General features: G+C 42.3%; 1 protein-coding gene across 2 annotated transcripts in view; it reads left to right on the top strand.

Moving 5' to 3' along the window:
• The first annotated feature begins 1,235 nt into the window (after window positions 1-1,235).
• The window catches only part of LOC117547280 (neoverrucotoxin subunit beta-like), a 59,705-nt gene continuing 46,183 nt past the window's right edge, over window positions 1,236-14,757 (top strand). For both annotated transcript variants that reach the window (XM_034217888.1, XM_034217887.1), the window contains exons 1-2: window positions 1,236-1,312; window positions 12,858-12,957. In XM_034217888.1, coding sequence (XP_034073779.1) covers window positions 12,867-12,957 — 91 coding nt within the window. In that variant the 5' untranslated portion in view covers window positions 1,236-1,312; window positions 12,858-12,866. The remainder of the gene's footprint in view (window positions 1,313-12,857; window positions 12,958-14,757) is intronic.

The raw sequence follows: 14,757 nt of genomic DNA, 5'->3' as shown, positions 1-14,757 counted from the left end.
TACGCCAATCATGGGATGTCATCATATGCCGTTGCCATGGCGACAGATCTCTCGCCATGAAACAGGGTGTTGTCATAATTCAATGGAAAATCGTCCAAACGCCACCAGACTTCAGACTATCATTAATGGTCCGGCCCTCAACAGCTCTACGTCAATTATGGGGTGTCATCATATGCCGTTGCCATGGCGACAGATCCCTCGCCATGAAACATGGTGTTGTTGTAATTCAATGGAAAATCGTCCAAACGGCGCCAGACTTCATATGATGGCTAAAGGTCCGGCCCTCAACAGCTCTACGCCAATTGTAGGATGTCACCATATGCCGTTTCCATGGCAACGCATGCCTCGCCATAAAACACAATGTTGTCTTAAGTCAATGGAAAATGGTCCAAACTGCACCAGACTTCAGATGACAGTTAATGGTCCGGCCCTCAACACCTCAATATGACAATAGTGAGTTTTCCTCAAAAGCTGTTGCCATGGCAACGCTTCCCTTGCCGTTAAGCACGATATTGATATAACTCCTGTGTAAATGGTAAAAAAGTGTTCAAATTTCACATATGTCCTCGAGACATATATGTGTAAGTTTTGAAATTTCGTCAAATGTCGTTGCTATGGTAACAAAATGGTCGCCGTGAAACACGATGTTCTCATAACTCCAGTTAACAGGCTCCAAACGGCACAAAACTTCACAGGTTTGATAATGATGCAGACCTCAACACATCTAAGCATATTATGGGGTGTCATCAAATGCCGTTGCCATGGCGACAGATCACCCGCCATCAAACACAATGTTTGTGTTACTGCTGTAACTCAAAGACATTGTCCGATCGGCCTGAAACTTCCCACGTTTGCCAACGGCCGAGTCCTCGAGACACCTAGACACACACGTTGACGTGCGGACAACAGCCTGTGGACGCTGCTTGCAGCTTTAATTTTTATTATTATCATAATAATGATACATTTAATAAATAGAGAACATTTTTATACAAATGGTGACACATTTTAAAAAAAAAAGCTCTTATTGGTACCAGTTACAGAAAACAACGTTGTGTCTTTAAAAGAGTACAGACTGAAGAACATCAAATGTGCGTTTCACATTATTTCTCATAAGGTTTATAGCCTGACTCCGGCCTGTTACAGGGAAAGGCTGTGTGAGGTCAGTAGGCGTGTCGTGGTGGAGCTCGGGGAGGAGAGTATCTGAAAGTGACTGATAAGTCACCTCACAACACCATATTTTATCAGACGTGAAGCATCTGCTGGAAGTCAGAAGACCCTCACACAACTCTGCTGATCTACACAACTTCACCAGGTGAGGACTAACAGACGAACATAGATTTATAATAAAAACTTTACTTTTCTGTCTAAAACTACAGCTGCTGGATTAGTGTCTGCAGGGAAATACTACATTAGTTGACAGTCAGATTCCAAGTGTTATTAACTCTCAAGTATGACAAGCCATTTGAGTATTTATTCCATATCCTTGATATCAGACGGCAGCTGCCTACACTAGTTGGCTCTTTGATTTCACTTGTTAGATATATGGTCAAACTAATTTGTCACTCTGCTTTATTATTATAAAACATTACACTAGTCGCTCTTTTTCAGCAACTAGTGGCCCTTTTGTCCGACTAGTTACCAAATAAGCCTTACTAGTGACGCCAGGAGCAGCACTAGCACCAAAGTCCCAACTTGTAAGCTTTTTGATGAACTAGTGACCCTCTGACCGTACTAGTGACGCTAAAAGTCTTACAAGTTAACTAATGCGTTGCAAAAGCTCTGAAATGTTAACTAGTTACAAAAAAGAAGCAGAATTAGTTAACTAGTGGGCGTGGCATACATTTTTCTGTACTAGTTAACTAGTAGCACCCAGAATCACTCACTAGTATTTTTGTAATTATGATCATATGACTTCCTGTCTGCAGTCCTAAGGCAACTTTCTCATTTTAACAAAGTCTTCAATGTTCTGACCTAATTTGAGATACAGTCTGATAGCAGAGTAAGCATAACTGTCTCTGATGTTTCGTTATTCCTCCGCTTAATATGATCATAATTACAAAAATACTTTTGTTTTATACTTTTGTAAATATAGTCATATGACTGTATTTTAAAACACAGTGTATTTAACACTAGAACCGCCAACGGGTCAATTTTACCCGCAGCTGTTTTTTGATTTTATGTAACTTTTTTTCAATAACATATTAAAGTCTCCCAGTCCGTGACTATTCTTGAAAGTGTGTTATGTAGCACCCTCTGTTGTTAACAATTGTCAATATGAAGTCAGATTGAAAAAATCGCCAAAAAAAATGCCATTTATACCTATATCCGCCAGCGGGTAATATTTACCTCATAGAAAATGCAGCGTAAACATGACGTGTTGCTATAGCAACGCCTTTTGTCTACTGCGGTTCCTTATAAATAGAGAGATAGATTGAGAGAGAGAGAGATAGATAGATAGATAGATAGATATATTGATAGATGGATAGAGAGAGAGAGAGATATACAGATAGATAGTTATAGATAATGTAACATCTTGGAGAATACAAGATTTTGGATGACTGAGCTCACGTTGAGGACGTAATGCATGTGTGCAGGTTACGTGCCAGTTGAATGAAGATGGATACTCGCAATGAGAGAAGTAGTCCGCGTCGTCTATTTATGTAGTCAATTATATGTCCATAGAACAGAACATTACAGATAGATCGATAGATAGTTATAGATAGATAGAGAGAGAGAGATTTGTACCTAAACAAAACACAAGTCTAACACCAAGCGTTTAAATCAGCACTCTTAGCGATATTTTATACTTCATGCTATCTGCACAATCTATATCATATGAAAAGCTGAGAGTCCACAGATTCTATTGGTATAAGTTTCATTCCTGTGCGAAAAAAACTCACTGTTCTGTATGATAAATAAAAGAACATTGTAGCCTACCTTGAAAATCAATAGCGGGTACATTTTACCCGTTGGCGGTTTTAGGTTTACAGCGACCTCTGGTGGTTCTAGTGTTAAGCTCTTAAAGAAAACTATTTGGGCTGGGTGGCGCTCCAGCTTAGGGCCAATAGGAGAGCTCGATGCATTATTTCCCTCCTCCTCATTAGCATTATGTGCAACTAGTGTGACTAGTGCGCATTTGGGATCCACTAGTGCTACTATTGAACATTTTAAGCCTCACTAGTTCACTAGTTGAATTTAAATGTATCTCACTATTTAACTAGTAAAGGGCAAAGGGTTCACTAGTTAACGTGAAGACATTTTGAGCCCCACTAGTTAACTAGTAAGGTAAAAAGAGGCGTCAACTGGTTAATTAGTGAACCTTTTGCCTTTACTAGTTAACTAGTGAGTGATTCTGGATGCTACTAGTTAACTAGTACAGACAAATGTATGCCACTAGTTAACAAGTTCTCCTTCTTTTTTGTAACTAGTTAACATGTCAGAGCTTTTGCAGCACATTAGTTAACTTGTAAGACTTTTAGTGTCACTACTACGGTCAGCGGTAGAGATTAAACCAAACCAGCCAAACTCTTTTGAGAGCCAGGGAATGAGCAGCCATGCTCCTTTATTGACCACAGTCCACTGACATTCAAACTGAGTGAAACTATAAAAAAAAGAAGTTACAAGGCACTTAATGACATGCAAGTGTAACATACACAGATTAACACATAGGACCGCTAAGTGTAAACAAGGTAAATATAGCTAATGCTAGCTGTGCAATAAGCATGTATACAGGCTAGGATGGCTAACGCTAGCATGTATGCTAACGCTAGCGCGAATGCTAACGCATTTTCTCATTGAGTTTAAACATCTCCAAATGTCATCACATAAACACAATATATGTGTCTAATCCTTACAGTGTAATAGCGCGTTTCCACTGCAGCGGGTAGCCCCGTTTAAGCGTCCTTAACCGTCCTCAAGCTGCCAGGCCGGTTTTTGGTGGCGTTTCCATATAGCCTAGTACCGGCCAGCGGGTACTTTTTCCCTCTTTTTCCGGCCTCATAAAATCGTGGTTCCCTCAGACCAGGGCCAGGGCTGAACTAGTGACGTCAACACTCTCGACTGCTGATTGGTCAGAGAGAATCGTCACAAGATCGCGCGCGAGTTCATCCCTAGCGTCGCATATATATTTAGAAGCAAGCTTGCAGCATTTTTATAAACAGCATTTTGTAAACGGATGAGCTACAAAAATGGCTACGTCTAATAAGAAAAGCACACCGTGGTCGACCGAGGAGGTGACGACGTTCCTACATCTCATTGGGGATGATCAAATCCAGCGGGAGCTCGACGGAACAACTCGAAATGTGAACAAAAACAAAGCCGATCGCCCCGCCTACACTGCGTTGCTACCCCAGGTCCTAAACTGTAATGGAAATGCGCCACGGCCTGGGCCGGCCAGCGAGGCAGCCCGAGGCCAGAGCGAGGACGCTTAGGGACGCTTAAACGGGGCTACCCCGCTGCAGTGGAAACGCGCCATTAGTGTAAGACTAATTTATTCCGGCAAATTACTCAGACCTACTAATTGACCTAACATAAATTATTGAGTCTATGTAAGTTTACTGCTTGACTCGGATCCACCAACGTCAGCAAGATCTCACCTCTATAGAGAGGCGAAGTCCCTCCCCTTCCGAAAGCCTCCATGGGACCCCGGAAGCGGAAAATTATACATTGAAGTCAATGGAGAGAGAAAGGTTATCTTTTGATCCCGTTTGAATTGTGCCACGAATGACACATATGATGTTTGTCAATTTAAAAGAACATTTTGCAAGTCAAAAAAATAAAAATGTGTCGTAAAACTGTGAAGTTACACATTTTTTCGTGTGAAACCGCTCAGTGAACTACATGTCTCTGGTCTCGCACAATACGCGTCACCAACATAAAGATGGCCGTCACGTTAGCACATTTCACCACATTCTTTCAGAATGAGAATAAAAGTATTTTACGAGGTGAAAATCACTACAAGTCTGGGCACGTTGAGAGCTGTACCTATCTGAAAGGGGAGTTAGTCGGTTCTGTAAGAGCCAGCATGCGGGACCGGCTTTACAAGGTTTCGGTGAGTAATATGAGTGCAATGTGTAACGTTAATGTCAGCTAGCTAACATTAGCTAACAAGGTACAGTAACGTGTTTTGTTTTAACAACTAGTTTTCTCCTTAAGAACTTCGTGGTCTCTGTGTATGCTGTGGATAACATTAGTGTTCACAAGAACAAGGTACACTCCCGTGTTTTGTTTTAGTTGCTCTTCAGATTGAAGCGGCCAGTTTTATATCGACTATACTGTATGTGTGATCTCCTTTTTGTCGTTGTGTCATTTGAGTTTATTTGCTGTGTGTCGATTCAAGGATTTTGGTTATCTAGGCACAGCTGTGTGTGACTCCCTCTGGTACACCGGTATGTGTTTTCCTAATGTAGAGAGCATTGATTAATTAATAAACTACACACTGAGTCTAGATCCTGACCAAATCCTTTTTTATTGTTGATCAAATGTTTTTAAAAAATGTATTCATACACATTTAGAAAAATACAATGTACAATCACAACCAATACAACACAAATTACAAAAAATACAGAAAAAACAAACAATAACAACAATCAGACAAGAGGACAAAACTATGGAAAAATAAACCCTCCCACCCCCAGATCCGGACCATCCTTGTATTATTGCTCATTCAATCTATTATAGCATGCTAACAAATGGTACTTACTTTATTTTTACAGATCTGCATGGGAGACGATGGCACGATGCAGAGCGCTGTCTGTGATTGTGCACAGGAGATGTACAAATGCAGCCACGCTGCAGCATTGGCAATATTTTCCATGTGGCAGATCAGCTCCACAGATGTTGAGTGCCAGTGGAGGAAGCCTGGCACTTCCAAAGTAGTCCAGCCGGTGTCTCAACTTTACCAACAGCGAGAGGAGACATACAACCCACTGGCCAGAGACATCGCCAACTGTCAACTGGGGGGTTGTAAACGAGGCCGAAGGGGTGAAGGCTTTTGTGGAGGCATCAAGTGACAGTGTTCGAATCGAGTCTGGTCTCTTTGTGAGTGAGTCGGGTGTTTTGGGAGCATCACCCGATGGACTTGTGCAGCCATCTGCCCTGCTGGAGGTGAAGTGTCCACACAGCCAGAGGAACATGACCATCGCGGAGGCAGTCCAGTTACCATCCTTCTGTCTCCGTGAGGAGGGTGGGTCATATATTCTCAAGGAGAATCACCCATACTGGCACCAGGTCCAAGGGCAGCTGCACATCACAGACCGGAGTCTCTGCTACTTTGTTGTGTGGACCACGAAGGAGGCGATCATCATCCCCATCCCCAAAGACCCTGCATGGCATGGAAATCTCCTCCTCCTGGAACAATTCTACACCCAGCATATGCTCCCTGTGTTGGCCAGTAGAGAGGAGGACATTTCAATAAACATACTCTTAACACCCTCGGACTCTGCGTTGTGTTTCGTATGTGTGATGGGGTGTTATGCAGAGGGGAGGAAAACAGGACACAGCAGATTGGGATTGTGGTGGAGATGCTGAGCAGTTATTTAATTGTTGCATGTAATTATTATTATACTGTGTGCTTCTTAGTTATTCCATCTTTTGCTGTAACATGGATCTGTATGTAACTCTATATTTACTTGTTATCTACCACACTTCCTTCTACATCATACACCATCATTATACATGATGGTGTATATAGGATATATATATATATTTGTATACATATCTGTAAATTGTATAATTTTATTTAAACGTCTTTTTGATCTCTCAAACTGAGTAAGATTGACAATAAAGTTGACTTTGAAAAATATATATATTCTTTATGAAAATAGTTGACTGTTGTCAAATGAATCCAAATGAAACGTTGGACTGAACTACAACTACGCCTTTAAATCTCTACGGACTGTTTTTCAGTGGGATGGCAAGTTCCTATCTTTAAACATTTATTCGTTTTTTCTCAGAACAGATTTGATTTTATGAAGTTAATTTAACTTTGCCGACCATGTAAGGTCATCATTAAAAGGTACAATCAATTTGTTTAGGGTTGACTAAAATAATGAAAAACATTCATTTGGATAATTTACTGACAGAATAAGAAACTCAATGATGCTCTACTCACCTGTTCCCTTTTTATAAAGTGAAACAGTTGAAACGATAGATTTTAGTCAACTTAAAAACAACCTTCTCCAAAAGCTATCAAGGAATATACCGAATACTTGTTTTAGAACTTTATTACATATTTTTATATAAATAGTTTGAATGATCCATAATTGACAGAAGCTTGTGTTTACACTGACCTGTTACTCATATATTAATGTCTTTGTAACATCAGTAAACCACTACCTCACTAATTTCTTTCATTCATCACGGTTCAGTAAACTAAGTGATACATGAAACAGTTTAATCATTATAATAACGTAGGATTGCAACTCTTTGAAAATGTAGGTGGCTCTTAAAAGAGCTGTTGTGTTTGGGTGTGCTGGTCTCAGGTCAGTCTAAGCCCTCTCTCCGCGGATGCGGCGGGCCAGCTGGATGTCCTTGGGCATGATGGGGACCCTCTTTGCTTGGTTCATCTTACTGGGGGGCAGCTACATGGATGTCGGTGCAGTCCACAATCATTGCGCAGTTGAAGGCAGAATGAATTTATTATTGACTCCGAATGAAGCACAACTTCATGTCATACAATACAATGACTTTATTTGTAATTGTGTAAAAAAATATAAGCATTGATTAGCAAGCAGGACCTGCAGGAACAGAGAATGGTGATGGAGCTGGGAAGAGAGAAGAATAAAGAAAACAGATCAACTTTATTATCAGATATTAAAAATTCAATTTCAAAACAAGTTGCCGCTCCTACAGTTTTCTAGTATGTAAAGATGATTTCACATGACCTATGCAACATATCACACTCAATACATGTGTGTCTCTGGGGGGTGCATTGTGCCTTTGATGTATATAAATAATATACCATAACCAAATACTATTACGTACAGTGGAAATCAGGTTGCCAGAGCAGGTCAGTGCATGTTCCTCAACGTCTCAGCAGTTACAGGTGAGGTAAAGAAAATAAAAGAAAAAAAGGTCAGTAACAACACTTTAAAGTAACAACACTTTGAATAATGATCTCTTCTAACAATTTTCTCTCAATAAGCACACAACGACTGTCTTTCCAACAAACAGATTGTCATCACAATGAAACACGTCCAGAAGAATGTCATGCAAAGCTCCATGCCTGCCTTCGACTCTCCCTGAACTGCTTCCTTAGCACCCGGTGGAGGGCGCAGTAGGCTACTCTTCAAAAGTTTCACGAAATACTTACCATCATGTTTGGTTACTGTTTAACATTTTGGTTTACTTCATGTAATAAAATAATAACTTCATGGTAAGGCTACTAAAAATGACAAGGCTAAGTAATGTAATGCTAACTAACGTGCTCGCTACTCGTCGCTACTAGCTAGGTAGCTAACTTGACTATGTTCCATGCACAACATGTATATGACCTATGATATTACCTGATATGTCTGATCCAGCGACTCCTGGTCCTTTCATCAGACAGGAATCGATAGAAGGAGCAAGTGGTATGATCACTTTTATGACTACAACCTGGTACAAAGCACACAGGCATCTTGTAAAAGTGAATTTATTTTTAGCGATCTATCATTTATTGGAGGGAATAAATCAGTTATGAGATCTTCTTCTTCTTCGCTTTAATTACGAGTCTTATTATAAATCACCGAGCATGCCTGTGACATCACTTACGCGACCCAGAATGGGATTTGGGATTTGTAGTCTTTGTAGTAGCGTATTTTTCATAGTATTATATTTCAGCAGTTTTATGACAAAATGTGACTTTTTTGACATGGAAATGATTGTTTAAGATTGACAAACATCATATGTGTAGTTCGTGGCACAATTCAAACGGGATCAAAAGATACGTGTTCTCTCTCCATTGAATTCAATGTAAATTTTTCGCTTCCGGGGTCCCATGGTCCGGAAGTAGATGGGCGTGACTTCGCCTCTCCATAAACTCCTGAAGAACCAGGTTCAATTAACTGCTGTTTCAATTCAGACAACTCTCTTAAATCTGTTTAAGCGATCCCAAAGGATTTTGATATCAGTAAATGAGGTGTGGCCCTACCGAAGTGTGAGTGTGGCAGGGTGCAGTCTTACCTTTGAAGCAGGAGAGGAGAGCGCAGAAGTCTTTTAAGTTGTTCCAATCCAAAAGGTGGGATCAGTTTATTTTAAGAAAAATAGGTCCAAACTTATACAGGGTTTTTACCTTCTCTCGTTACAACATTATAATCATACTAAACCTATCATGCTGTGATCATGTTCTAATATGAAACTTTAATTCGCAGTTTTACATTTATTAGGCCTACATTAAATTGTAACTTCAACTGCCCAATTCAATTGTGATTTTTTAAATATTCCGATAGAATTTAAAGGCATTTCCTCATTAATGACCAGTGAACATTTAAACTTTCATTCACCAAATTAATTCAAATCAATTCCATACCTATGTTTTCCGACAGGTGGCGGGAATAACATTCAAAAACCCACACCTATCCGCATGAATTCGGAGGAAGATTCCTCACAGCTGTCGGGCCTAATCTTCACAAACACATCAAATATCAAATCATTCCACTAATTTCACAAATAAATTCACTCATTCAACCAAGACATTTTAGAGATATTTACCAAGTCTGAGAGAACCTTACCGAGAGCTAAAACCCAGCTCTCCGGGGTGAGAGCTTTACCTGGAGAGAGTATACCAGGGGAACCCCCCCCCCCTCTCTCTCGTTTGCTCCCTCTCCGCCAGTGTCTTTATGCTCAACAACAGGATAGAAAAACCTAAAAACACCTCCTCCATACCCATATTTGTGGAAGCTGGGCATAGCCTCTGATGTACTAGACTGGACATGACCAGACATATTCTATGGCTATGGCATAAGACACACCTTCCCATGTTTGTGTAAAAAGGACATGACCCCTACTCTGCAGTGCTTGCAAAATATTATTCTCGGCTATGACATAACCACCTTTTTGGGGCCTCAGTGTATTTCTCCTTAAGTCAGGAGCCCCCTTCCCTGTGTACTGCTGTGAGGGAAGAGGGAAGAAACTGTCTCTCCCTTATCAGTGAAACTCATAAACCATTATAGGCCTTACACTCTCAATTTAACAAACCACTTGTGTTTTGTTTATACTGTAAATATAGAAAATCATAAAATATGAAGCATTTTCATCGTGGGTTATACAAGAATATTCATCCATCCATCCATCCATCTTCTCCCGCTTATCCGTGGTCGGGTCGCGGGGGTAGCAGTTCCAGCAGAGAGCCCCAAACTTTATTTTCCCTGGCGACATCAACCAGCTCTGACTGGGGGATCCCAAGGCGCTCCCAGGCCAGCGAAGAGATATAATCCCTCCACCTGGTCCTAGGTCTACCCCTTGGTCTCTTCCCAGCTGGATGTGCCTGGAACACCTCCCTAGGGAGGCGCCCATGTGGCATCCTAACTAGGTGCCCGAACCACCTCAACTGGTTCCTTTCGACGCGAAGGAGGAGCGGCTCAACTCCGAGTCCCTCCCTGATGACCGAACTTTTCACCTTATCCCTAACGGCCCTGTCACACTGTCCCGAAATTGACTCCCGATGGACACACGAATATGGAATTGTGAATTTCGCACGAAGATGGCCCCGAACCACACACGAAGGCAACATTTACATTACATTTAAGACATACAACTGCAATGAAAGTACCAAAAACAATTATGTTACAGTACTATGATACTGTACTGATATCTTCAGACTTTGTTCTTTACTTTATCCGTCGTTATATGAAGAAAATATTACGTTTTCTCCGTAATGTTGTTTCCATAACAACAACAACTTCCTGTCAACTGTCCTTCAAAATAATATATTATATCCTTTTTAGTTTCACAGAACACAAATTGGGTTATTTACATAATATATTTACATGATTTTGTTGTGCAATAAAACAACCCGATGGATACACGATAAAGGAAATGTTCAAATTCGGCTGTGATCGTAGCAGCATCGGGCCATTCGTGAGGGCATCTTAAGCCTTCGTATGACCGCCAGTGGAGTTTCTCAGGCTCCGGCAGCAACTTCGTGAGCGGTGGCAAAATCTTTGGCATGCCAAAAGATAGCCGAAGGACCTTGCGAAGGTTCATTTTCGTGTTGAATTCGTGTGTCAATTTTGTCCTTCGTAAGGCCATCGTGAGGGCATCTTGTTATCATCGGTGCCATCGGGCATTCGCCCCGATCAGAGTGAGGGCGAACGCCCGATGGCACTGATGATAACACGAAGATGACACGATTTGACAAGATGCCCTCACGAGTGCCTTACGAAGTTGCCGCTCACGAAGTTGCTGCCGGAGCCTGAGAAACTCCACCGGCGGTCATACGATGGCTTAAGATGCCCTCACGAATGGCCCGATGTTGCTACGATCACAGCCGAATTTGAACATTTCCTTTATCGTGTGTCCATCGGGTGTCAATTTCGGGACAGTGTGACAGGGCCTTAAGGGAGACACCAGCCACCCTGCGGAGAAAACCCATCTCGGCCACTTGTATCCGCAATCTCGTTATTTCGGTCATGACCCATCCTTTATGACCATAGGTGAGGGTAGGAACGAAAATGGCCCGGTAGACAGAGAGCTTTGCCTTCTGGCTCAGCTCCCTTTTCGTCACAACGGTGCGGTAAAGCGACTGCAGTACCGCTCCCGCTGCTCCGATTCTCCGGCCCATCTCACGCTCCATTGTTCCCTCACTCGAGAACACGACCCTGAGATACTTGAACTCCTTCACTTGGGGTAAGGACTCATTCCCTACTTGGAGTGGATAGTCCATCGGTTTCCTGCTGAGAACCATGGCCTCAGATTTGGAGGTGCTGATCCTCATCCCAGCCGCTTCACACTCGGTTGCGAACCGATCCAGTGAGTGCTGAAGGTCGCAGACCGATGAAGCCATTAGAACCACATCATCTGCAAAAAGCGGTGGTGTAATCCTTGGTCCACCGAACTGCAAACCCCCTCCCCCATGACTACGCCTCGAAATCCGAGCCATGTATATTACAAACAGGATTGGTGACAAAGCGCAGCCCTGGCGGAGGCCAACCCTCACCGGAAATGGGTCCGAATTAATGCCGAGGACCCGGACACAGCTCTCGCTTTGGGAGTACAGAGATTGGATGGCCCTGAGTAGAAACCCCCTCACCCCATACTCCCGCAGCACCTCCCACATTAACTCCCTGGGAACTCAGTCATACGCCTTCTCCAAGTCTACAAAACACATGTAGACTGGATAAGCGTACTCCCAGGCCCCCTCCAGGATCCTTGCGAGAGTAAAAAGTTGATCCGTCGTTCCACGACCAGGACGGAATCCGCATTGTTCCTCCTCAATCTGAGGTTCGACAATCGGCCTGACCCTCCTTTCGAGTACCTTAGAGTACACTTTCCCGGGGAGGCTGAGTAGTGTGATGCCTCTGTAATTGGCACACACCCTCTGATCCCCCTTTTTAAAAGGGGAACCACCACCCCGGTCTGCCACTCCTTCGGTACTGTTTCCGACTTCCACGCAACGTTGATGAGAAGTGTCAACCATGACAACCAAGAATATAATTGACTATATTTGATTATAACTAACTGTCGTTTTAATTATTCAACCTAATATGAAGATCTCAACACAAGTGAAATCAAAGAGCCAATTAGTGTAGGCAGCTGCCGTCTGATATCAAGGATATGGAATAAATACTCAAATTGCTTGTCATATTCAACTCAAAACTCCTACTCCTTAACAGACGTTTAAATCAGGTTCTGAAGTCTGTGTTGTTTCTTCTCAACAGGTTGGAGAAATGGCCTCAGATCTCATGACCGTTGCTGCTCTGGGACGACCTTTCACCCTAGGGATGCTCTATGATGCCCGGAAAGATGAACTGGTCCCAGGTAAGACTTCACATTGTCACAAAACTTTCATCATAGTCACCGTACAACAACAATTCACCAGGCCTAACATTACTTTGTAAGTTATCTTTTGATTGTCATGGTAAATTGAGTGTGTTACGAGAGTTGTTTCTTTGTCTCTTTGTCGAGCATCTGTGTATATCGGGATATATTTTCACTTCTTCTGTCCGTTGATTGAATTTTCTATGCATTTTAATCTTAATTATGTGCCTTTAACTGTTGCCTGCCCAATAATGGTTTCTGGCTAAGTTTAGTACAAAAGAGGATAAGGGCAAAATGGGAACCGTTTTAAACATCGGACCAAATGTGATTTTTTTTCGTTTTACTGAGAATAAAGTCAGAATTCTGAGAAAAAAAAATCTAATTTCTGATATTAAACTCAGAATTCAGAATTTAAAGAATTCTAGTGACACAGAAGCGGGTAAGGGACACATGTGAATTTTTTTTTGGACCCGACCAAAACTTTATATTTTTGGGGTTTCTGAGATTAAGGTCAGAATCCTGAGAAAAAGTATAAATTCCATCCATCCATCCATCTTCTTCCGCTTATCCGTGGTCGGGTCGCGGGGGGGGTAGCAGTTCCAGCAGAGAGCCCCAAACTTTCTTTTTCCCTGGCGACATCAACCAGCTCTGACTGGGGGATCCCAAGGCGCTCCCAGGCCAGCGAAGATATATAATCCCTCCACCTGGTCCTAGGTCTACCCCTTGGGTCTCTTCCCAGCTGGACGTGCCTGGAACACCTCCCTAGGGAGGCGCCCAGGTGGCATCCTAACTAGGTGCCCGAACCACCTCAAACTGGCTCCTTTCGACGCGAAGGAGGAGCGGCTCAACTCCGAGTCCCTCCCTGATGACCGAACTTCTCACCTTATCCCTAAGGGAGACACCAGCCACCCTGCGGAGAAAACCCATCTCGGCCGCTTGTATCCGCGATCTCGTTCTTTCGGTCATGACCCATCCTTCATGACCATAGGTGAGGGTAGGAACGAAAATGGCCCGGTAGACAGAGAGCTTTGCCTTCTGGCTCAGCTCCCTTTTCGTCACAACGGTGCGGTAAAGCGACTGCAGTACCGCTCCCGCTGCTCCGATTCTCCGGCCATCTCACGCTCCATTGTTCCCTCACTCGAGTATAAATTCAAATTTTAAAATCTGAATTCTGAGAAAAAAGACAGTATTGGAAGACAAACTTAGAATTTTGAGATCTCCCAACAATGGTAATGTTTAGGTGGATTAAGGAACTTCCCCTGGATTCTATTGGCTCTAACGGTTACAAAGAGGTGTCAATCACCCAAATCGACCAATGGGTTCCATACAGTAGATAAGGCAAATGTACCCAGAGGTGTTTTATTTTTGCTAAATCTCTCTAAAAAGGTCAAATCTCACTTGTTTTGCATCAATCTTGATACAGGGTACTTATTATATGTTATAGTTTGGATTCCTAAATCTTTTTGTCTCCTATCCCATCATTCAAGGGTGGGTTTCACTATAAGTAATGGGTTTTTAGACATAAACTATAATTTACATTTTTTTTACCATGTTCAATCTGAATTACTTAAAATAAAAACATCCATATGACTCTGACACTTCTACAGCCAACTCACAGCTGTATCATTGCTTTTAGAAAAAAGATTATTAATGTAACCCTTTTAGAAGGGAAGATATGGCCATTTGTTTCTGGGAATGTCATTTTCGAGCCTAAAACCTGAAAAACCAACACACTCTCACTCCCTAAGCGTCCAGGAGCGACGTTTGGTCAGTGTCCGTGGCGTCCAGTTGTGACGCTCC

This window comes from Gymnodraco acuticeps, unplaced genomic scaffold (genome assembly GCF_902827175.1).
Source record: "Gymnodraco acuticeps unplaced genomic scaffold, fGymAcu1.1, whole genome shotgun sequence".
In the NCBI taxonomy this organism is placed as follows: domain Eukaryota; kingdom Metazoa; phylum Chordata; class Actinopteri; order Perciformes; family Bathydraconidae; genus Gymnodraco; species Gymnodraco acuticeps.
Note: the sequence above shows the minus strand (reverse complement) of the source record. Positions and strands in the feature narration are given on the sequence as shown.